Source organism: Oxyura jamaicensis, chromosome 6 (genome assembly GCF_011077185.1).
Source record: "Oxyura jamaicensis isolate SHBP4307 breed ruddy duck chromosome 6, BPBGC_Ojam_1.0, whole genome shotgun sequence".
NCBI lineage: Eukaryota > Metazoa > Chordata > Aves > Anseriformes > Anatidae > Oxyura > Oxyura jamaicensis.
Window position 1 is genome coordinate 15,147,846 of NC_048898.1, and position 25,336 is coordinate 15,173,181.

Genomic DNA, 25,336 nt, shown 5'->3' on the forward strand with positions numbered 1-25,336 from the left:
GTTATGGAAATATGAACCCCAAGGGAACAGCAGGGGGACAACTGTTTCTTGCTGTTTGTGAAGCCTTTGCTATGAACACTCCATGAGTGGCAAGTTGAAATCCTTCACAGGAGTTGAGAATACTCGAACCTTACACATCTGGGCATTCAGTTTAATGGCGGGGGTTATCTGCTAGTCTGTGCCTGACAGCAATTTCAGGAATATGCAGCAAAAGAAAAAAAAAAGTACTCCCTTGGCTTAAGCACAGTACATGGAGTATATATACAAAGTTAGGGTACAATACATAGAAGAGCTAGCCAGATCAACGCCAATTCATCTACTCCTGGAAAAGTCCTCAGAGCATAAGAAAGGGTTACTCAAGATCAATTTCACTCAAGAACCAATGCTGTCAGAGCTTCTCAAAGCTCTCAAATTTGACCTGGAATTATAATTTGTAGTATTTCAAAAATACCTGTCTCTAGGGGAATCTGTTGATATCTCTGCTGCACCACTTTTAATACAGTACTGATACTGAAAGTAGATGACACAGGTACTTGAAGAATGTCTCTTGAAGGTAAGAGAGGAAAAATTAATACAAGATTAAGTCACGACATAGCAAGACTACAGAAGAACAATAAATCTAACACTATGAACTTGCATAACTTGATTAAAGCCAGTGAATTTTCTTTCCTCTTTCTTTCCTCCTAAAAAGCAGAAATTTTTTGATCTCTTGCTTTTGGTTCCCATGAGTCTACAAAACACACACCATTTTGGGTTCTCCATTGGCTTTCACATCCATCCTTCTATTTCCCCTCCAACTTCCATCCCACTACCATCAAAGTGTTGTGTCACACAACAGTGTCAGATAAGCAGCTCCCCAGAGGCAATATATAACCAATAGATAACCAAGCTCCCTAGAGACAATAAGCCTTGTTCTCCCTGCCAGAGATAGCTATCATCAGAAGTTTTCTTCTATTTTTATATAAAATCACCATTGTGTAATATAAAAATAAATCAACACCAATTTTCAAGAGCTGGTTAACATGTGATGCATTTACGAATGTTCCCACGGAACTTATCAAGCTACTCAGCCAGGTTCTGCTCTAATATACTACATATACAAAAATAATGTAAACAGAGGTTCAAGGTTTTATTACAATATTATATCAATATATGAGTACAATCTAAAATATTGATCTATGTAGCATCCTGTATAAGTAACCCACAGATTAGTTATGATCAACAGCAGGATGTAAAGCAAAATTATACAGTATAATCAACACTTGCAAATTTTGCATCTTAAATGGAAGCAAATGTAAAGCATGTCTCCAACAAAAGGAAAAAGCATTTATGCTCTAATTTAAATTTGGTTTGTGGAAATTTCATGCAGGATTGGCTGTTACCAATTATTTCATAAGGTGATCTGTATAGCACAAATCTGCAATGGTGCTACATTCAGCAAAATTGGGCAGGCAGAAAAGGGAATGGAAAAGAAGATGGAATAACCTGTAACAGAAGTTTTATAGCTAGCCACAAATCATTCTTTCTGTACATGTTAGTCATGCCTTAAAATACAGCACAGAAATAATAAAACAGTTCTGAGAAATCAAACTGCAATTTAAAGCAATTGCTACAGAGGGAGCCAACAACCCAAAGAATAGGATTAACAAAATGCAGTCCAGATTAGCACAAAGTTCTCCAATCAGTCTTTCATTACACTTACGTGTTTTTTGAATAGCCACAGAACAAACAACAAATATTTCAAATATGTAAGCCCAAATAAGTCCCAAGCATTTAATGAAAGCTTTGTCTTTGTGCCTGCTGACATAGAATAATCAGCATCAACATACAACAGTATTTATATTTGCTATGGGAAAAAGATGGCAATTAAAGAGACTGATGATTCTAAATTGCTATTTATCCATTAAAAGGACAGCGTTGAAGTTTCAATTTTTAACAATTCTAAAGATTTTGCATTTTTGTAAAAATATATATATATATATATATATATATTGATTCCACAGTAGACATTTTTATTGAAATTTGTGTTCAAACCACAACAGCAAGAAACAGGCTGGTACGATAGCTTGATCTAAACAAAAAGGTCAAAATCTAAAATTAAGTTTAGTAAAAATGGGAATTAGGGGGCGCATTATTTCATTCCCAATTTTTTTTTAATATACATACTAATCTACTGAAAAGTAACTATAAATGACGTATATTACATAAAGTAACTCAACAGCTTTGACAGATGCCTGTGACAGGTTCACACATTACCCCAACCACGCAAAACATCTATGCTGTCAGCATATGTTGAGGAGGTTGACAAAAGATTTAAAGCTCAGTATTTTTGATATTTTAGTTCTTCTCCCTCTCTTTTTTACCCTCTTTTAGTTTTTCAAGGGTAAACGGGCTAAATAACAGAAGTAATTTAGGGAGACTACAAGCCAACAGGAGAGCAAATTCTAAAAGTAATATATAAGGAAAGATTTTGAAATGTTACTGAAGATAAAATAAGCTACACCCTCTAGTGGCACAAAATACTGTAGCTTTTGGGTGGTTCCACCAGCATGAGGCAGACAGTTGCACCCTTTTGGGTCCCCAGCGTCCACATCTCTGTCACTGCATGTCGAACATCAGTGAGGCATGGCCGCATAGTAAATCGGTTCGGGATTGAGTCCATTAGCTTTTGCACATAATTACTATGATAGATGGTAATCATTAAATCATTAAATGTAAACAAACTCCACTACAACATACCAATAAACTAATCCTTTCCACATCCTCTGTCTAATTTACCCAAGCTCCTTCTAAACCTCTTCTGTCAAGTTCTCTCCTCTTTCCCAAGGCCCTCTGAAATTCCCAGACAAACCTCCTGCATCTCCAAGATCTACCCTCCCAATATCCACTTCCCTCAAATTATACCTTGGCTAAGCAAAATCAGAACTCACTAACAACAAACAAAAAAAAAGATGATATGGATCATTCAAAACTCTGTTACCCAACAAGGTGTTCAGGCTAAAGAATCCTTTTCTCCCTTGTTCAGTTTTGCTATGAAAAAGTATTTGTATAGCGAGTGTGCCACCAAGAACCAAGTACATAAATAAATTCTTCTTGGCCAACTTGTATCAGAGCAACATCTCTGTCCTCCCTTCTGACTGCAACACATCAAACAGCTGACAGAAGAGAAAGAAAGCTTACATTTTATTTTATTCCCCTTTCTCATTCATTTGGTGATCTTTATCTCTGTGAAAAGATGAGTTATGAAAACAAAGGTAGTTGTGGAGGGCAAAACAAGTCCAAAAACATTTCCTTCTTTCCTCTTGAACTAACTTCCAAAAAAAAAAAAAAAAAAAGAGTGTTCAGCCATGGCTAAAATCCTTTAAACAAAACAGCCTATAAAACCATATAACCAGCAGCCAAAGCAGTATTAAACTAAGCATCATGAAGCACTGCTTACAGACTCCATGATATCACTAAACTCCACACATCACTTACAAGAGACTTTGACGTCTCATAATAAGTATACTTTACTTGCCTATTCACATAACAAAGTCAAAAAAAAATATAGACCACCCTTGCCAACTAATGCCACTGAAAATGGACTTTGTATTTCTAGTCAGATTGGGGATTTGGTAAACAAATAGAAAAAAATCTATTTTAACATCAGGACAAGATAACAAGCTACATCCCAGCACTTGCTGCAGCTAGCTTCAATTTATTCTCTTTGAAAACTTTTGATGTGGAACCATAGTCAAAAGAAATTTAAAAAAAATCAGCTGAAACAACAAACATGCACACAAGTCAACATGACCTTCAGTTGAAGTCATTGAGTCCAACTCTGAGAATTAAAAATAGGAGCAACTCTTGTAAGGACTATACAAAGGGTTAAGAAAAGCGTTTCCATTTCTCTCCGAGTTTGTATTTATTTATTGTTCTCAGAGGGAGAAAAGTATGCAACATTAAGGCCCCACCAACCATATTAAGTCCAAGTTTCCTCATCAGTCTTACAAGATGGAATTATTTTTTTCCCCTCAGAGTTAAGTGGGATTAGTTGTTTTGGGGGATGTGGTAAACATCCCATGGACATCTTTTCGCCCATGCAAACTGAAGATATTAGTTTCCCCTGTCTGCTATTCTCACTGCAGATGACCAACATCACAGATGAGCCAGTGAAAACAAAGATGATAGCTCACTTGATTTACTACAAAAGTCAACATGCTTGGCTTGCTAATCAGTTAAGATGTTTTGAACTAATCTTCTAATTTTATAACAAAACTGGCTGAAGAGCCTCCACGCGTTCCATTCCCTGGCTGAGCCACAGGACAGTGACCTCCACCTCCTGTGCATTCAGAGCTGACAGGGGGGCAGCAGCACAGTTTAGACATTTCCAGATGTACTCCAAAAATAACGTATATGCATCTATTTGTAAGTTCAGCGCTACCAAATTCCCTTCAGATACAAAAAAAATACACTAATGAAAACAAACAGTAATTTTACATGGTTGTTGCAGTACAAGTGAATTAGAAGCAGTAGGAAAAAAAAAAAAAAAAAAAAAAAAAAAAAAAAAAGGTGATCTTTCATACCTTAGCTCTTAAAATAGAAGTTTAGTATGATGCCATGCCTGTAAACCAACTCCACTCTGTCTTAGTGGCTGTACTTACCTCTCTAGATAGCTAAGATTCAAGGACAACAGGATCAAGCCAAGTCAAGCTGTAACCGGCCCTATTATCTCTGGAGGTACAACATTCATTTTTGGAAAAAAAAAATACTTTTTCATTAGGAACAGCTACACAGAAGTGACTGCTAAGAAACTGAAGGACATCTGATGGTCAGAAAATCATGGTTCTATTAGGTGAATGCCAAAGAAGTCTTCTTTGCTAGGTAAGTTAATATAAAAGCTGACAATATTTCAAAGACTTGAAGTTAAAATATTTCAAGCAGAGGGATTTGGGCGCTGAAAAAAAAAATACTGAGAGTCTAAGCAACTCCTCTTTACTGAGAGTCTAAGCAACTCCTCTTTACACTGACTTTTAAAACATAAGGACAGATTCAGAACACCTTAGTAAAAGGGCACGGAACTGAAGAATAAGTCTATAAATAAATCAGCAACAATTACCCTGATGGTACTTTATCTTGCACCACTCCCTACAAGTGGGATTTCTTTTAAATAAAAAAACATCTATCTAAATATCAGGAAAGGGTAATTAAGTAGCTAATGACTCATCTGTAAGTCAAATCAGACAACTGAAGGACTGCAAGTGCTCTGAGGTCCAACCTTCTTTAACCTGTTCCGTACCATAGGGTTAACACAGTCCAGGCAGAACAGCATACAGCAATTTGGAGAAGTCCTAAAGGTCTGTCCTGACACAAGGTGACACTGACCTACCAGAGTTTTTCCCTGGTCAAGTATCCAACGACATAGAAGATGCCAAGGTCAATAGCAAAAGCCCATTTCAACTCCTTCATTATAACCAACAGGACACAGATCATCTCAGGAGCTACTGTAGTGATAATAATGAAAAGCTCAAGAAAGGATCTGTTGCAGCAGATTCATGCAAAACTATAGTTTTATTGAGTTTTCTTTTTTAATTAACAGATTGACCCTCCATTTAAGAAGCGAATACGGTTTAAAGATATCAGTAGGTAATACGCAATTAAGTAACATGCTAAATACTTAGAGAGATCAGACAGGATTTCAGTATGTTTAAACTACTTCAAATGAAATACCGCACATCAAAACATTGTTTAATCAGTATCTATTGCGCAAATAAAACTTGTGTACACAGTACAACTTGTACTGTCCAAAACACAGACCTGCATGTCATTTAACTTCTGCCTAGCCTCCAAACTTGCTAGTATTTTCGGTACTTCCAGTTGGTATCTTTTAAAAATGGTCTAGCATATTTAATCACAATTATGCTCTATTACCAATGCTTTATTACTAGCGTTCTACATAAAACTAATCTTATCTACTGATCAAAGGCAACTGCTGTTGCTTGTTTTTTGCCTGGAGCTCTGGCCATTTTAATGCCACAGGTACATTACCATGATGTATAAATATAAGTTAAATGTCTTGTTCCATCTGCAGAAAGAACATGGAAATTTTATTTGGCTACTAATTCAGTCACTAATGCTTTTAGCACACACTTATTTTTTCCCAAAAGAATTAAATCTTAATTACCAGAAGACATTTTTACTGTTTGATAACTATGACCTTACAGAGAAATATTCAAACTTTTAACATGGAAAAATCTGACATCTATAGATACTAATTCTTCTCAAACAGCTACTTCATCTTACAGATGTATAAACTACTTAACAGTTTTTTGGAAGTGTTATGAAATAATATAAAATACTGCTAATGTAATAACAGAAAAAGACAACTGGGTGCAAAGGCTGGAAGTTTTAAAAAATGTTTCTTTTACCTAGGCATAAAGATGCACGCAAAAGGGAACAAATCCCCTACTATCTTCATGGTAAGGGCAGAAACGTGTAAGCAAATCCTGAATAGCTATATTTTATTTGAATATATGACTTCTCGTAATGACTAGAAGAATATTTTTAAGAGGCCCTGAATAAATAAAATAATGTAAGGGTTGGTAAGTAAAGCGTTTTCTACAGTCTTTCATACAAACTGTCTTCAAAAAAGCAGTTGCATAATACAGATTTGAGGGATGGCAGAGAGGGCATTGAAATAGAAAGTTCTTCAGGCAGCATATTGCAAACTGAGTGAATGAGGCAAGAGAACTGGACTACGTGCACTGAGCATAGCTCTTCAGCCAGCGGTAGTAACATGCAGATATTAAAATCATTAGTAATAGGAATGACAACTACTTCACATTATTTTTTCTTAAAGTTCTTCATAATTTAACTAAACTCTGAAATACAAATATTACAATATTGACCTTACATAACCTGTATGCTTAAACGTACAGGAATGTTCCAACTGGGCCATCTTTCGTTTAGTGATTAATTATAGTCACTATATTAAAAGTAAACTAATCAGTCATTAAAGAAAGCATATCAAGCTCTAACAAACCCCTCTCCGCTTTCAAAACATGTATATAGTTCATAAGTCAGTAACTTCAAGAACTTCAATATCTGCTTTAAAACTTACCGTAACTGGGAAAAAGAAACAAGAGTTGATAAAACGCAGGCTCAGAATCCACCTTCCCCTGTCTATATATTACCTAGACGATAACTAGATACAATACGTACTGGTACAAAATACTTTTCCAAATAAATATCCACATACTTAAGACATAGCATGCAGTATCTGCTTCCAACTCAAATGTAGAGCTTCTATATTTTAATACCTATTGCGTCAAAATAAAAATTAAGGGTTATTATGCCTGAACATGGGAAATTACCTAAAATTTGAATATATTTGAACTTCTAGCTTCTTTGGTTTGGGTACCTCTTTAATGAGGGATGAAAATCATTAAATATAGTGTTATTAAAATGTTTCATTAAGCTACCAATGGCCACTCTCCTACAAGACAAAAGAATTATCCATTCAAAAAATATATTTTTTTTTTCCTCAAGGGACAGGAATTTTAAGCGACAAAAATCAGATTAGCCAAAACAAGCAATCAGTACAGTCAATCAAAGTCAGTTTTCAATACAACTGACAGGGCTCTGGTGACTCTTTGCTACGTTACAAACCACAGCCTGACAATTTGCAAAGGTAGGGATGGCCATAACATCACACAGCCAGGCAAATTTAAATAGCGAGTCAACACCGAACTCAAAAAAGTCTTCCATCCAATTTCTGCTAAACAAATATTTATTTCACTTATACACGGATATACTGCAGGAAAGCAGTAACTGTTAGTGTAATCAATTCTAAAAAAAAAAAAAAAAGACATTGACTAGGATGAACAGTACGAAATTTAAGTTGTGTGTATATGAACTGCAGCTAAGAACAGAATTATTCAAGAATGAATTGATTGTGGTTTTTTTTGGTTGTTTCTTGTTTTTTGAAACTCAATGGGTTTCAAAAAATATTGAAAATATAATTTGCAGTAGACTGAAGCACGGAAGCTACTTCTGAAAACAAAAGATTTCTGCTTCAGCTCTTTAATAATAAGGTATATAGATAACACAGAAAAGTAAATATATATAACAGGCATGTATATCACCATAAAAGGCTTACAGTTCTTTGTGCTTCTCCTCTGCCAGAATTTGGTCATTTGGCTTCAGCCCATACCTTGAAAATAAAAAACACAGAACAATTATTCACTTGAGAACTTAGCTATAAAATGCAGCTTTATACTTTAAAAGAGCAAATTATCATACTACGTGATTTTTATCGATTCAGATACCTTTGCTATTGCAAGAACAAAGTTTTCTAAATAAAATTTTAGACATTTCTTAAAGTAAATTTACTATCACTCAAAAGTTTTGCTTTTATCACAGCTTCAAATAAGACCAGACACTTGGACTGCCTACATAGCAAAAAATCATTGCACTTCGTACCAAAACTATCCACTGATCTCAACATTTCACTCTGGCAGAACATGTTTCCGAGGATTACAGACAACATAAACACTAAAACTAGCTGCAATGTTTCCCCCTTAAGTAAATCAAAGTATTATACCAATACCTAAAACATTCTGTAGGTAAAATAAATATGTACACACAAATGTATTTTAACAGGCTACTTATGAGGAAAATTTCTGCAATCCACTTAGGAAACCTCTGATGAAAAGGAGAGCAGGAGAGAAGGAATACCCCTTTGCTAGCTTGAGCCAGCAGGCAGTTTTAGAGGACAGGCTGCCTGCACTGTGAATCGGAGGGAGAAGGGAACCAGCACGGGCCACTGCTAGTCCTGCTGCAGGCTACACTGTCACTCACTTTGAAAAACCTTTAAAAAGTGACCTTGCTTGTGCTGTGCCTCTGAAAAAAGTCTTTTACCCTCTCAAAATATTCCACAGATCTAACTACAATGTCGGGTTGCCCCCCATATGTAATGGATATAATGGAAGCAGATACAAGTAAAGAATGTTTTTGATAATTCTGCAAACAGCAACTGCTCATGCTTCAGAATAAAGGAGCTCTCCATAGCCGCTGTGCCTCTGCTTTTGTTCCATTCTGCCATTAAGTGCAGAGCCATACATTATACTCCTGAATAAAGATTCTGGCTACTAACTACAATCAAGTTACCTTGTATATCGATTGTTGTTTCAGATAAACAGATAAAAATTTCTTGGTATAATTTTCTGATTATATTCTCTGAAACTGTTGTGTTTTTCTTTTTTCCAGAATTGATTTAAAACGCAAGCATCAACCTCGCACACATTCTCAAGCTCACCAGTGCCGCATTCAAACACAGAAGACACCAACAACCTGACCCATTTTTTCCTGTTTGCATACCAGACACTGCCTTTGGTTATTTCCCAGAGCACCCCGCAGACTTGCATCCATTTATCCACCTTGCTACTCAACCCTTCACACAGTCCCTTCTAACCAGGGTACAGCGGAGCCCATCCACATTTGCCTTCTAAATGCAGCGTTTGCATTTGGCTCAAAGCAGACTACACAACGCGCTGTCCAATAACAGATGCAGGCCACCTGGTTTAATTGCTGCGTCTTCTTTACTGTTTACCACTCTTTCACTCCTTAAGCCACAAATTTTGAACTGTTGCGACCTTACATGTACTTCCATATCAACGTTTTCCTTAGTATTAGACCCTTTTTCTTTAATGGCGAAGGTCTGGCCCAACATTTTCCTAACACTGCTGCACCCTTCTGAAGATCTCTGCTAGTTATGTCTTAAGCATTTTACTGATAGCAAACAGTAATATATCAGAGAAGATGACGACAGCTCCCATGACATTCCAAAGGAACATCTGTCAGAAGTCCAAGGACTAACTTCTGCAACTCGCAGTCTGAAAATGCAATCAGGTTGTTTGGCAAAAGGATTGACCTGCCACAGACAGCCATACCCCTGACTGACTACTTGCTTTGTTAAGCAAGCTACAGCCGAAGCTGTACAGCAGAGGGGAACGCTGCTGAACAGGCGTGGGGCTTTATCTGGGGTACGCTGCTGGTAGCACAGAGGGGAGCTGGCAAGGAGCGCAGGAGGGAACCAGTTGCTCCTGCTGAGGTTTGCAGAACAGTTCCTCGGCTGAACCTTAGCTTACCTCTTTTTTGTTGCCCCTCCTTTGCTACCCCTCCTTTCTTTTACCATGAAAACATCCTTTGTTTGTTTGTTTCTCCAATATTCCTCCTTGCCTCCTTGAGATATTGCTTTGATGGCAGCAACACGTCAGGGAGTTTCCCACAAAATGGGCATGCGTGTAGAAGTCAAACTGTCATTATTACTTTCTGCATTAAGACAGGATGCATATTATATTTCATACGCAGCTGAAGTATTTAATAAATGTAAGTGTGCAACTAGCACAGTGAACAGCTTACGTAATGTTTGCCAACATGTGTTTCGTAGGCAAGATTGATAAGTACCAGTTGGCTTTCCCTAACTGATGAAGGTTAGATTTGGAAGAACTTCTCTCCCCCAGATTTCTAAAAAAAATTTTAAGAGTCGAGGCAAAAATGCAAAACTGAGGTTAAAGATATGTAATCTGAACATTTTAAATAACTTAGGACATTCTAAACTATTTAAGCAACTGAAACAACACATTGCAAATATATTACACATTTATAGTTCTACTATGAAAGTAGAAAGAGAAGCAAATATGCTTCAGAAGTGGGCAAAGGAGCTGAAGGGACCACAACTTGAAGTTTCACTAGGCAGAAAACAGAGGAAACTTAAATTTAATACGTTGTAGCATATTAAATACTGATTATTAATTTTGACTATCCAGTACCAATTTAAGAAAAGTTCAAAATGTTAATAGTTTCTTCATCGCTGCTCAGAAGACGACTCCAAAATAATAAGAATCTGTAACATTCTATAGAAAGATTGCAGGTAAATGTCAAAACAAACTGTAGTACATTTCAAAAATTGTATTTTTTAGCACTTCCTGATGTCCTCCAGGGACATTTAATCTACTGAAAGAATAGCCAACGTTCCAGCTGCCATTCCCAGACGGCAGCTGCATGCAGGCATGCCAAGGGGCAGACAGAGCCCCCCAGCACAGCGCTATCACCCCGCACAGCTGCAAGCTTCCACCAAGCCAGCTCAGCTGCCTGGCCAGATACACACAGCCCAGCCTGTGCACCCTGCAAGCAACTATTTCAGGCAGTCCAACAGGCTGCTGGTTTTACCTTGGGTGAAGCCTCCACTTTAGGAAGGCATTGCTGTGTCCCCCTGCTTGGTTCCTGCTGCAATTTCCTAAGCTCCACCGTAGCCACTTCAGCACACCCTATTCTGATCAAAGCTCAATGCATGTATCTGCAAACATAGGCTATCAGATCACTGTTTTATCATCCATCCTCTAGCCTCAGTTTAAGTGAGGAGTTTCACAGCCCCTTACACAACCTTCTTCCAGTTTGGAACTATTATTTTGCTTTACTTTAAATGGCATTCTTTCGAACCTGGTTACAAAGAGGCACATTCAGGCACTGAAATTACCAGGAAAAGTGTGCAAGCTAAACCCCCTAAATTTCATCCAGGAATCCCTGACCCAACTCCAGCTGAGTCTCTGGAAAAGCATCTCTCTGCCTTCAGTGGGGAGTAATGATAGAGGATGTCCACACCAGCCTGCTAGGCAAGGTGATCCGAATACCTCCCATTAGCCCATAACTCCTTCACTCCAGACTATTAATAAACCAGAGATGCATTTCAATGAAAGAAGTTTGAACTTATTGGAATTTAATTATAAAGTATGTTCTCACCGTCCCAAACCAGCTTTCACTAAGCTCTCAATCTTTCTTCTCCCTTTTGTTTACAGTTATTCAGATAGGAGCTTAGTGTTATTTCCTCCCTTCCTAAATTTCACATTTCTAGAGACAAGTTTAATGTATGTGCACAGATAACTACGTAACAATATCAAAATTATCCCACCTACCTACCCGCCAAACAATTAATTACATTAATCTTAAATATTTTCTCTTTCAACAAGCCTGAAAATAGAGTAGCACAGGCAAAGACTAAAAGATTATTACAGACACTGAGGACAGACGTTATATAGAGGCAGAGTAACATTAAAGAAATACGGAAGTATGTATAGTTAAATATACTCTATAAAAATGCTAAAGCTACTTGGAAGAGTTTTATGTACGTAACAGCTAGATATACAACTCTGGCCAAGAGGTGGTTATGGTGCTACCAAAAGGAAGAACAAAAAAAAAAAAAAACAACAAAACTATGAAGCATACATCTATTTCCCTAATTTCTACTCTTGTAAGTATATGACTTTCCCAGCACTTACATACAAAATTATCATCTCCAGCTTTTACAGAGATATGATTTTATGAAATGTCTTTTATTTTTTATTTTTTTCTAAAGCACACTAGAGCCTGTGAGCTCAGCTCTGACTTGTGCAATGCACTTTAAAGATCTTTCTGAAACAGGAAGCCTATGACTCACTTTTTTAAATATTTCTCCTAATATGACAGGTATGGAAACTAATGCCCTTGAACTTTAGTCAGCATTTTTGCAAAAAAGCTCTTGATTTAATAAACAGCTGTAAGGCATGTTCCCCTTCATGCAGCATTCAATTTTACAAAGCCTTAACCAAATTAAAAAGAAAACACAGCCTATGCTAAAAATGTACTGGTGAAAAACTTCAAGTGAATATCAAGTTCAGATCTGCTCTATACACCAAACTTTCCTGAAAAGCTGGTAATACTCACCTGTCCTAAGGCAAAAACTTAAGACTGGTGATGATTAAATGGGTTTTTAAAATGACAATAGAACATCCTTGCTTCCAAATTCACTTCCCTTTTGAAATTTCTCCCGACTTGAATCCACCAGACAGAAAAAAATAAAGAAAAAAGAATAGCTGAAAATTGCACAGGGTTCAAAATAAAAAATCAGCGTGGATATCCATTGCTGCTTGGGCCAGGAGAGTCAAGTCAAGAATTCCACCATACAGACTACCCAGAAACAAGGAGGTACACAATACCGTATACATACATACACACACATATCCAAGTAATATTTTCATGAATACTTTCACGAATACTTGTGAAGGGACAAGAAGATAGAGACAAAAGGATAGTTTTTGCATTAACTGTCAGTGTGAGTAGCCAGCACGAAAAAAAATGAAGCTATTTGAGTAATACAAAAACATAGAATATCCTGAGTTGGAAGGGACCCTTAAGGATCATCAAGTCCAACTCTTGACACCGCACAGGTCTACCCAAAAGTTCAGACCATGTGACTAAGTGCACAGTCCAATCTCTTCTTAAATTCAGACAGGCTCGGTGCAGTGACCACTTCCCTGGGGAGCCTGTTCCAGTGTGCAACCACCCTCTCTGTGAAGAACCCCCTCCTGATGTCAAGCCTAAATTTCCCCTGCCTCAGTTAACCCCGTTCCCGCGGGTCCTGTCACTGGTGTTAATGGAGAAAAGGTCTCCTGTCTCTCGACACCCCCTTACGAGGAAGTTGTAGACTGCGATGAGGTCTCCTCTCAGCCTCCTCTTCTCCAGGCTGAACAGGCCCAGTGACCTCCGCCGTTCTTCGTACGTCTTCCCCTCCAGGCCTATCACCATCTTCGTAGCCCTCCTCTGGACACTCTCCAACAGTTTCATGTCCTGAACAGTAAGGCTTTCTTGGAAGCTCTGAACATATACATCTGAGCAGTCGTTCCTCTGCCTTATTCGACGAACAATAAACATGAACCTTGCCACCATCCATGGCTCTGACTACCCTGGCTCCCCTTGCAATGATCTTGGGTTTGCTGTTCCATCAGCTCACTGTACATGACAGGCTCTGCTGCAGTTGCTGTTGTAACTGTTTCCCAGATTGATTACAATGGAACGCATGAAATGGTACATTTCTGAAATGAAATTCACAAAAAAAGGTCACCAAAAAAAAAAGCAACAAAGTGATTTCTCTGTCAGAGACCCAAAGCTTCTTGGTTGTGTGAACTCCACAAGAATTCATGCTATAGCAGGCATTTATTCATCAATAAAAGAAGAGACCTTTTTTAAGGTCAGATGCAGATGCATTTCTCCGTAAGTTTTCAACAAAGCCAGTAAAAACCCTTGAGGCCTTGAGCAGCCTTCTTGCACTTCAGATCAGTCAGAACGCATTTCCATAAGAATGATTCAGCAGTTATGCTGTTTCAGCTTTCAAGCGATGTTAAAGCTACTTTCGCTGTTCTAAAAACAGAAATGCAGTCCTTCTTCTGGTGGTTTTTCTTAATAATTCATCCTCTAAAACGAGGACAGCCAGCCAGTGGGACACTGGTGCTTAAATGTCCTTCTTCAGTCTGTATTGCTTGCTTGCTACCTAACGCCATCAGCACATCCCACCAGATCTTCCAGGTTAGAAACACAGCCACATGTGAACCTGCTGCCACAGCGCTATCTCACCAAGCATTTAGAGACCAGTGCGCAAAATAAACCCAATCTCCCAGAATATTTCTAATTGATGAGATGTATGGGGGGATAGGTACAGGATGTCAGCCTTTTTTTAATTTCCTTCTGGAATTTATCGGAGAAGATGACTAACAATGCCCTAACTGCTAACTCCATTTCTTCTGACTCGATCTACACAGAGATCAGAAGACAGTAAGGGGATTGCTTTTCCAACAGCAGTAAAATGCTACTTACAGAAAGGCAGTATTTCTGCATTTCTGACAGTGCTACGGTTGATTACGAGTTTCAATAATGCTTCATGTAGCCTCAATCTACTGATTAGCCTAGTAATCTTTTTCATGTATAAAAGCAAGGAGCAAAAGCAGCATGACTTGCATTTGTTTGGATCATTACATTCAACTGGCTAACTCGGATTCCAGGGGCTGTGCATTTTCTAAAGCCATATGAAAAGAAAGAAGCCCAAGCCAGACCAGACCTTATGCAGAAATTCATCAGCCAAATTCATCGTGGACCAGACACAAACAGCTAAACCAAAATTAAAGTTGTGTGTCATTGGCACATACAACCTAGTCCAAATATTTGTTTTAAAACATCATTCTTTCCCCATAGAGCTCCCCAACGAAGAGCTTTGATTCATATCCTGAAAGTCACCGTCTCTTGCCTGACTTGCACTGCTTTTCTTCCGCAACAGGGAATACATCTGCTTTTGATCCTCCCTGCCCTCCCAAGTCCCTCTCTGTTGCTTTGCTGTCTTCTCCCAGCTTCACCACCTGAAATGCACCATGCTTCCCATTCCCTCAGCATTTCTCACCCATTTGTCCTCTCTTGTCTTGTAACAAGCACAGCTTCTACCACCTATCCTTTCACATGCTTCTCTTGGCCTCCAAGTCGACTACAGACCAGGCACCCTTTCAACACCAATTTCTGTCCTCCACAACAGCTGATCACCAACCGCTGTTACTCTAGGATGACCTTAGACAGGTTATACCATTTCAGAAGACGTCCTTACTGAATAGATACTGCTTTGTCACCAAACAAAACACAAGTCCAGAACCATTTCCTTGAGAAACTGTAAGATTAAAAGGGTTTGTACGATAGCAACTCAATCCCGACAAAAATCTGCCACTGAAAAAGCTCAGTCCTGCAATAGCCCACTTACACTAACAAAAGCAGACTGCCTAAAAGGCTTTTTAGACATTTCTTTAGTGAAGAATTAGGGCTGTAAGAGATTGCACATCTCAGGTGACTTCATCAGGGGATCAGCACTTGACCCAGCACCATGCCACACATCTAGGCGTGACCTGGAGTTAAATGCATTAAGTGCTGATGAAATCCACAGGTGACAGCAAACTGGCAAGGGTATGCAGTGACAAGAGACCATTCTAGGAGACAGCAAGGCAAACCCATTCACATGTAACTTTAAAACACAAATGCAGAGTCAAACAGGTAAATTAAAATAAGAATATGGGCAGGGAAAAAGCTTGTCCCACAGAGCAGTAATCTGGGGGCGGGTGGGATACATCAGATGCCATAATCTGCAACTAAGTCAACGCGAGCTTCCACCTTATGTCAAATGGTGAAGACATCAATGAACTGGTTTGATATAGAAATAGGGCAGAGCAAACAGAACAATAAAAAACAGCAGATCAACAGAGTGAGTGGTCAGCCTCAGTAATTCTTCTGTCCCCTTACATTCCTGAACAGAAGATCTATCTAAAACATTTAAATTGGGAAGAAAAGTAGGTAAGAGCAAAGCACATGCTAGTGATAATGGAAAAGACACACACAGAAAATATCATCAAGGACAGTTAAGATACTTCTGTCTGAGGAGCATTGGAAATAAATGCCTTTTTCATTGTTACCAATGACACTGAATCAACACCAGCTGGGGAAAAGAGCGCGTAGCACTCTACTGGCAGAAAACAATGACTAACAAAACATCTTCTTCAGGAGGAGTTTAACTGAAACTCAAACCACAGATTTTGGCTGTTCCATTTCTAAGATGTTCCAGACTTCAAGCACAGATACCGGAATGGGCACACCAGTGCTGAGAAAATGAAGCCACATCCTTGAAAACCCAAGGAAGAGCTGCTGGTGTTTTCATTTTTCATCACTATGTTTTTCCCAGTCCCTGTGTACTAACACAACTGTAGTCGTATTCAGCTGCATCACATCCTAGATAAACATCTGTTTTTCAGAAAAAAAACGTGGAATTTCCGGGTGAAAGAGATCCTAAGAGTACCAGCAGAAAGATTTTTATTTTCTTTTAAACACCACACTTACTATGAAAATGAAAGATGGATTTAAATTTCAAACACAATTAATTTCAAATTACACTCCTAAACCCTAGAAGAAGAAAACCCACTGCACTGTAATACAATTACAAGTGGTTTTTACCCCACAATTTTCCTGCATGGATATGATCACTATTTTAAATATAAAAATTACCAGGTACAGCTTTTCTGGTGCTTTTTGCCTTTGTCATCCCCTCCTCTCCCCCAATCAAACTTTTTCCTAAATAGCTACTTTTAAATTATTCAGTGCAGCAAAATAGACTCCCTACTGATAGTATGTTTGCAAATCGGGACTTTAAGTAGCTATTAATATTGTAAGACAGATTTAAAGGGCTTTTGAAATTGAAGTCAAAACAATAATAGGTTTAAATGATTAAAAGGGATTAAGAAAGCCAAGAAAGTCCAAAGCCTGTTAATCACCAGAATGCAGAAAACTATGATCATTTAACAGGGTCAGCCCTATCACTTTGGACTTAAGCATATAGCAGGGACCCTGTCAAAATGGTTTTCTTAACTATAAATGAGTGTGCTAAAAATTTACAGTCTCTAGACACTAAGTATCTATCTAAAGAGAAATGTTTTTTACAGTAATCATTTTTGAAATATCTGACTGCAAGTACCTTTTTTGAAGCCAGTCGCCACACTTCACACATTTCTTTATGTGAAATCATTACTCTGGATGCTCAGAGTACTCATAACATTGATAGAAAATATTTTTGGTTGACCTTTAATAATTTCATTGAGAAATAAAATATTATTTGAATTTGTGCAAAAGTCTAGGTTGTTCTTTTTATAGACTGAACTCTTCAATGTATTCTTTCAATATTATCCCTTTGAGCATTCAGTATTTCAACCATATTTTAGTCACTTCAGTCTTTTTGCATTATTTTTGTTCCGACATCATCTAGGCTTTCCATACCAGAAATAAACAGTAGCTTGTGTTTATAATCAAAATTAGTTCATCAATAAACCAGTTTTCGCAATCTTGCACTAAAATTTCATTTACATAAAAACTCATAAAAAATTAACAAAAGTAATACACACATAATCTAATCTAAACAATAATAATCTGCAGGGTTCCAGTTCTCTTCTAGATGGCCACAATTACTTATTATCATTTTTAAAATGTATTGTTTTAATTAGTTTGTACTAGTTCTACAACAGATCTTACCAGCACTAGTACTGAAATTCCCCAGGTACCTTGCTGCTGCGTTAGCTCTTCTTCTTGACAAGGAGATTATAGCAAAATACCATTTGGGGAAGGCAGTCATGTGGTCGTGGAGGTGACCCTGAGATTCTGATGAGTAGATCTATAGATTATTTTAATGATTTCTTCTATATAAAGACTTGCTGTATGCCCTATATGATTAACACTGAGCTCAAGTGAGCTTCTTCACACTTGAAAATGAAGCCTTCACCTTGTTTTTCTAACAAGGAGGCACACTTGTAAAACAATTCTCATTAGGTATCAGGATCAAGTTCAATAGGCTCTATTTCTACAGTACAGTACAGGTTAGTACTTCGGACAAAACTAACAAACGCAGTAAACACAACACTTGTAAATATAAAGCAACTCTTAGCATTCATCAACATACAACACATTTCATAACTGAATTACAGCTTTGTTCCCATATTAGATCTGTTCTGTCTCCATTACTAAAAGGAAAAAAAAAAAAAAGCTAAAAACACAGTTACTTTAATATCTGTAGCACAAAGAAATGCCTCATCAAGAAAAACCAGTAAGATGCAGGAAAAAACTTCTGTCCATTGATGAACTCATAAATCACTAAGTCAGTCCATAATACTACTTTCAAGTAATAAAATCCTCCAAACAGGATGATACTAAAAGCACTAAGACTGTATCAAGTTTTGATTAATCTTTATCACTTTCTTCTCTCAAAAATACTAAGAATTCACCTTTTCATTATTCCTAGTGACACAGCAAGACTGGTATATCATACTTTAAAATGCACTGCTTTATTTAGAGACAGTAACAGAACTAATATATGCAATATATTACATATCACTTTTTTGCATAAATTTTATTTATTTAAAGACAGCTTAAGCTGTAACTTGGGTTTTTTGTGTCCCCCCCCCCCCCCCCCCAGTTACCCCACTTTATGGATGTTTGTTTGTTACAGCCACCCTAGGCAAAAGCACCAATTCCATATTACTACAGTCCCAATGAGCTTTTGCTGTGCTTAGCAGCCAGGTCTCCTCCATCATCTGTGGAGGCACCTGGGCACCTGTTACAGGACAGTTCAGCTTACAGAAGCTTAAGCATACAAGTGTCTGGTACCTGAGGTAGCTCATATCCCTTAACCTACCTTCTCTAATTTTATTCTATTTCTTTTTAAACATTGATGAGGACAACCAATAAATCAGAGACACAAGTGCTGCAGCTTTATGAAATTCCAGCTATGCTGAAAAAACATACCAAGCCACAAAAAACATTATTTTTATTGGGAAAAAAACAGCATGTGAAAAGTGGCAGGGAAGGTTTGTTTCTTTACTGCAAACATGTTAATTTCATTCTAAAAAAAATGCAGGAGCAACACCAAAATGGAGACTCAGTGAAGAACTGGAGAGAAACTTCTTGGAAACTTCTACCACTGGAGCATCAGAGGTACCAAGAACAGCAATTACTGCTTCTGGGAAGAACTGCTCCTCCCTTTTGCTTCTAGCCATTGCCACTGTGTTTTGCATCTTAAATCTCACCCACAGTTGCAGCCACAGTATCTGGCCCAGACACACAGGATTCTGGCAGAGGAAAAAGGGACCGAGGCATTTGGATGGTTCCTGCCACACACGGCCCAAAGTAGCTTCCTGCTTCGACTGAATAACAATTTTGACCTAGGGCTGGTTGTAGAAAAAGGTGCTTGAATATATATAATTTTGTGATTCAAAATAGCCCCCTAGGGTGCTAAGCTTCTTGCATTGATGTTTTGTTTGTGTTTTTTAATTATTATTGGTTTTTGTTTTTTGTTGTTGTTGTTGTTTTGTTTTTTAACCCCAGTTTATATATAAAACTTGAAGTGTCCTACCTTTGGAAATGTCAGCTATGCCTCAGTATGTTCTCAGCCAAAGCAGGAACCAGTAGCTGGCATTTTCAAAACGATAAAAAGCTAGCAATTGCTGAAACAGTTTACCTCAACTAATTCAGTATGTTGAATGGTGCAGTCTGTTGATTTAACTCTACACATAGTTTGCCTCAGCTCATATATGACACAAAAATTGCTGAAGAAACTTGTCAGGGATTTTGCAAAGGTTAACGTTTGCTAAGGTTGGCAGAATAGCTTTTTATTTTTTTAATCAACAATTTATTTTCTTAATCAACAAAAACAGGCAGTTCCCAGCAAATCTCCAACATCTCACAGTTTGTGGAATTACTAACTAAAAAAAAATAAAAAATAATACAGACACTAGAATTTCATTGCAAACATGTAAGACATACAATAAGCAGCATCTCATGTACACCAACAGTTGTGTTCCATTGCTCTCTAGTACTGCTGTACAGAACAAAATCACAAGCATAATTCAAAAAGAATTAGCTTCAAAGAAACATGCTGGAACACACTCTTGCAAAAAGGAAGTTGTAGCAACTAAAAAAGCAGCGGCAGATTTGGAGGGAGGTCTTCAACCGAAAAGTTCCAAAGAGTTTGTGTAGCTTCTTGTTACTGCTCACTTGTTACAGCTTGTCATACAGGGCAGTCCTGCTCCCCTTTATGCTTTGTCACGTGCATCTCAGATTCTCACATCACTGTCACTACTTCAGGACAAGAGTGAAAAAAAAAAGAACACACACTCATCACTGGAGCGAGCTGGAAAAATAATCAAAGTTCTCCAGCCATGGTTCTCTAGTCTTTATCTGATAAGGCAGACATAAAACCACAAGTTCTAAGTAAAACTGGAAAACAAAGGTCATTGGTTAGAATCAATTTCTGCAACTTGCAAAGACAGCTTTTCTGAGTGTGATTTTTTAGCTGTTCTAAAAGACATAGTGTTGCTTTACAGGGTTCGGCATGGTTTCAAATTAATAATCTGATGACACATAACACAAACATCTACACCAGAAACTGGCGAACTCATCATTGGATCTCTTGATAGCAATCAAAAAAAAAAAAAAAAGCGTAACAGTCTCAGCAAGATATTCTAATATACTATTAAAGAGAGAGCCAAGGGTTTGTGAAATCAAAGATCTTTGTTCCCAGCTCTGCATTTAATCTGAACTTAATAGGGAACTTCAGGCTTCACGACATCTTGTCTGCAATGCAGACCTGGTCCTTCTCCAGTAACCTGGAATACTCCCACTTCTGCCCCACCAAAAATAAAGCCAAACAAGTTTCCAAGGGCAGGTTTACCCTTCTCCAGCCCTCAGCCAGGGGTAAACAAGAACAGTAGCAATTAAGGGGAGTGCAGGCTGCCTCCACCCTGTCCCTGCGGCTACAGCAGAAACCAGAGGTGCTAGGAGGGAGGCCAGGCCCGGCCGGAGCAGGCCTGGAGGTGGGGACGCCAGGCCCGGCACCACAATGGCAGCAGGGAGCGGCAGCAGCCGAGTACCTCACAGCACAGGCTACGGTAGCGCTTACACTGACATGGTATTCATACGTTGTTCAGGAGCAGCCTGATGAAATACTAACTTATAAAAAAAGGAGCGTACAACACATTTAATTTCAAGAACAGAAGGGCAGAATCCATCTCATCCTCATACAACGGGAGAAGAAAAGCTGCCAAGACTGCGTGCTGCCTGGCCTGCACGAAGCACAACCAGTCAAGTAGCAATGTGCATTGCAATTTCCTTAAAAATCTAATTTTAACAAGTTGTTTTTTTTTTTTTTAAAAAAAGCGTGACAACAACATAAAGAATACTGTCATTAAAATTGTCTTTTTTTGAGACAACTCCATTACAAATCAACTTAACCTACAGTAAAAAAAATTGACAAATTATTGTTAGTTTTAACTGGATTTTTCTATTTTTCAATTCATGAGTGATCAAATTTTCACTACTTTCCAAAACAGAAAAAAAAAAAAAAAATGTACCTTTCCTATACTGTTGGCTATTTTGGTTTGGAGAAGAAGGATGGGAATAGAAAACAGTCTTAGAATCACATCTTATTATCCTGTAATTAACAAGAATGCCTGCAAACAGATGATCATTATCAAGTAAATGATTTTTATCTACTGTACTCTAAACAAATAGCAATCCTAAGTGTCTGATTAGGAAACCAAGATGAAGTCTTTTCCACTACAAGGCAAGTCCTGCTTCCAAAGAGAAGCTTTCACCATCTTGTTTTATAGTGATTATAGTTCCTCAAAGAGAAATTCAGCTTTATGAAACACATCTTCAGCATGGTCCTTTCATTTAACATTACTGCCTAGTAAAAAACAGACCAACTTCATTCACAGAGCTCTTTCACCTACAGTTCCCTGTTTGCTGCTACTTCTTTGTTACAGTTCGGGGAGGCAAAAAGGACCCAGTTCAAAATTCCAGTATTTCACTATTTGCCATTTAACACAACTCTCAAACTTTTTTTTAAACAAAGTTTTTATTTTGGAGTGAAGTGAAAAATATAGCTAAGCTGCGTACGTGTCAGTTACTCTTGTCTCAAGGTCATTCTAAAGAAAATAATTAACCCAAGAATTGTTGATATTATGTTGACATGTAATGAAATTGATTTTCTGAAGAAAACAATAAAAAAATTAAGTTACGAACAAGCTAATGTACAAGAAGTGAAAACCCCTGATAAATTAACAATGAAATATCAAGAAGGGGAATATTTCATATTCATGAACATGTACCATCCTATTTACAAGTACATAAGTAATTACAAGCTCTTCCAGGTATATAAGTGGTTCATAAGTAATTAAAAGCTCTTCTGGAATCATTGCTCAAGCTCAGTGTAACCTGGAAATGTCACAACTTAGTTAAAGGTCTGTCTTTCCATAGGTAGAGTTTTGATATAGCTTCTTCCAAACGGAGCTTAACTAAAATCTTTCCCTCATTTAAACTAGACATTTAACTAAATGCACTAGGAAAAATTATCAGGCTTGTAGAAAGCTCTAATTAAGTTGTCAGGCATGCTACCAAATTTATAGGCCCATTAGTACAGAGAGGTCCTTTTAAAGACAGCCATCATTACCTTAAGTTCTGTAAGCAAACATTGATTTTTTTAAAAAAAATTAACAGCAGTCAGATGATGCAATTTAGCTCAACAGTATCAACAGTGTTTTATGTTCACACCCTTGAGATAAGCTAAATTGGGTTCTACAGATACAACTCAAACCAGAAGCTAATAAAATCCTCAGCTGTTCAGCTTCTCTACCCAATGAGCCACAACACCTACCTTTCAGTAGTGATCTTTCACTAGGATTATTGAAACAATAGAATGTTATAGCAAACATTTTTTAAAAAGGTAAATCTTCAGGGACAATATGTTTCTGTAACTTTCTACTATGTACTTTCCATACATTCAGCATTGTATGGCAGATAATATAGTCCCGGACTTAAAGCAATACAAATACCTGCTAACACCTCCTAGAGAGTTGACAAGGTACCCATAGTCAAACTTAACACATTAATGAAGGTGAAAAGGCTTAAAGTTGTATTTTTCACCTAAATCTGGCAGCAAAGTCCGCACCTGCGGTTCCCATTCTGTGAACACATGCTTTAGAACTGCTGGATGTGCACTTGAGGAGACAAATAATGACCAGATCCCTATAGCCTAAACAGTTCAACTACAGTTAAGGAAATGTTAAAAATTAGCTACCTGCTACAGAATGCTGCTCCTTCTACGGAGAGCAATGAAACAGATGCCATCTCCTAACAGCTGGGTAAGGAGTATTTCCATAAGTTAGAGATATGGAGTATCTCTGGAAAGCAGTTTTAGAGCATCAGTATATGTTAAATAGAATTTCTTTGTCTGCTTTAATCTATATGACATATTAAATCCTATGAAGTTATAATAAATGCCCGTTACAAATTCCATAGAGCTGAAGGAATCATTCCTGTTGAATGTCACATGTAGAATCTAGTAAACAAATTATACTGAAAGCTTTAATAAGCACCTCGTAGCAAAGTTACTTTCACAAGTTTAACATAGGTACAGTGAGCAATTCACCCACAAAGCATCTCCTCTTTTTTCTTTCCCCTACCACCCATAAAATCTCTAATTTCAGCAAGTATCTATATCCCAGAAAAATGGTGTGGGGAAAAAAAAGTTATTGAGTTAATTCAAATTAAAAGGACATGCAAAACACTATCTTTTTGATATTTCTTTCATGCAGATACTCTGGATGAAAAAATAAAAATAAAAAAAGTACTTCAAGACTGCTCTCCAGCTCTGTGAACAGAATTTGAAGTGGTTTTGGATATCACCAGCTTTCAATAGTGACACAGACATTGCTAAACTTTTCAGATTGTCTCCCCAGAGATAAGAAGCAAGATCGAATAAACATAACTCCCTGACAGAGGCCAAGACTTCCCTGGCTCAGGTAATGCCAGGCTGCTGCTGTGGTCTGAAAAACTGGCACAGTCAAGTTCTATTGTGAAATAAATTAAGACCACCTCTCATATAAAGAGTCTAGGAAAGGCTTAAAGCTTTCCAAAATTGTCAAGATACTGACGACTTTGGACCAAGTCCAGATTAAACCAAAATCCAACTTTGAAAGCAAAGTGATAGGGCTATGTTAGTAACCCAAGGCAAAAACACCCACCCAACCTTCCGATACCGCTCATTTCTTCAAGCTAATATTGCATGGCAGCAAGTTGTTTTGATTCTGCCAGTGGTAGTACTGCTATTATGTATTTATTCTCAAGTTTGTTTATAAAATGGAGTGTACACAGTTTATATACCGTTCAAAGGATTATATGAGACTTCCTACATAATCTTACACTGTTTCCATTTTCATTTTCTTAATAGAAAAGACAAAAATAATCTGGCTAGCAGGACTCATTTTAACATTCTCTTATTTCATTGACAATAGACGTTGATTAAACTTGCAAGATCAAGCCCTTTATTCCGAACAAAGGTATTTACTCTTAAAAGAGTGGTTTTACAAGAGAGGAGAGTGGACTGAGGGGAACAGAACAGCCTCTTTTCATACTCTCAAGTCAGAGCCCAGCTGGCCTCATGGTCCCATTGAAACGCTCATCTAGCTGAAGAGGTGAGAGACTCCAGAAGTGATCGATTGTTGCCAAGACACCAAGAGCTAACCCTATGGGGCTAGAGATGGCTGCATGCCTTCTCTGACAAGGAAAAACAGAAATTTGGCTGGTATAATCAACAGCGTCTGTCAAGTGCTTTGCAGTCCCGAAATACTAGTGTTCTTCCACCTCCCTGAAGTATTTGAAAAACTTAATTCTAGGACTTCTAAAATAACTAGGTTTGCTACTTCACCTCCCCTCACAGGCTGAGGATGTGTGGGATTTGATTCCCATTTCAGGAAGTACTGCAAAACATGGAGTAAAAGTGTGCGTGTCCATTTGTAAAGTGGACAACTATGCACGCACACTGACAAGCAGGAAGCTAGAAGAAAAGTCAGGTATGTAACACGAGGGTAGACAAGCTTCCCAGTTTCCAGGTTACTAGCAGAGCTATCACACTATCTGC

At 37.8% G+C, this 25,336-nt stretch overlaps 1 protein-coding gene across 1 annotated transcript in view; it reads right to left on the minus strand.

The window, feature by feature from the left end:
• Positions 1–25,336, minus strand: part of ADK (adenosine kinase) — a 271,536-nt gene that overhangs the window by 239,376 nt on the left and 6,824 nt on the right. The window contains exon 3 of the mRNA XM_035329771.1: positions 8,138–8,191. Coding sequence (XP_035185662.1) covers positions 8,138–8,191 — 54 coding nt within the window. The remainder of the gene's footprint in view (positions 1–8,137; positions 8,192–25,336) is intronic.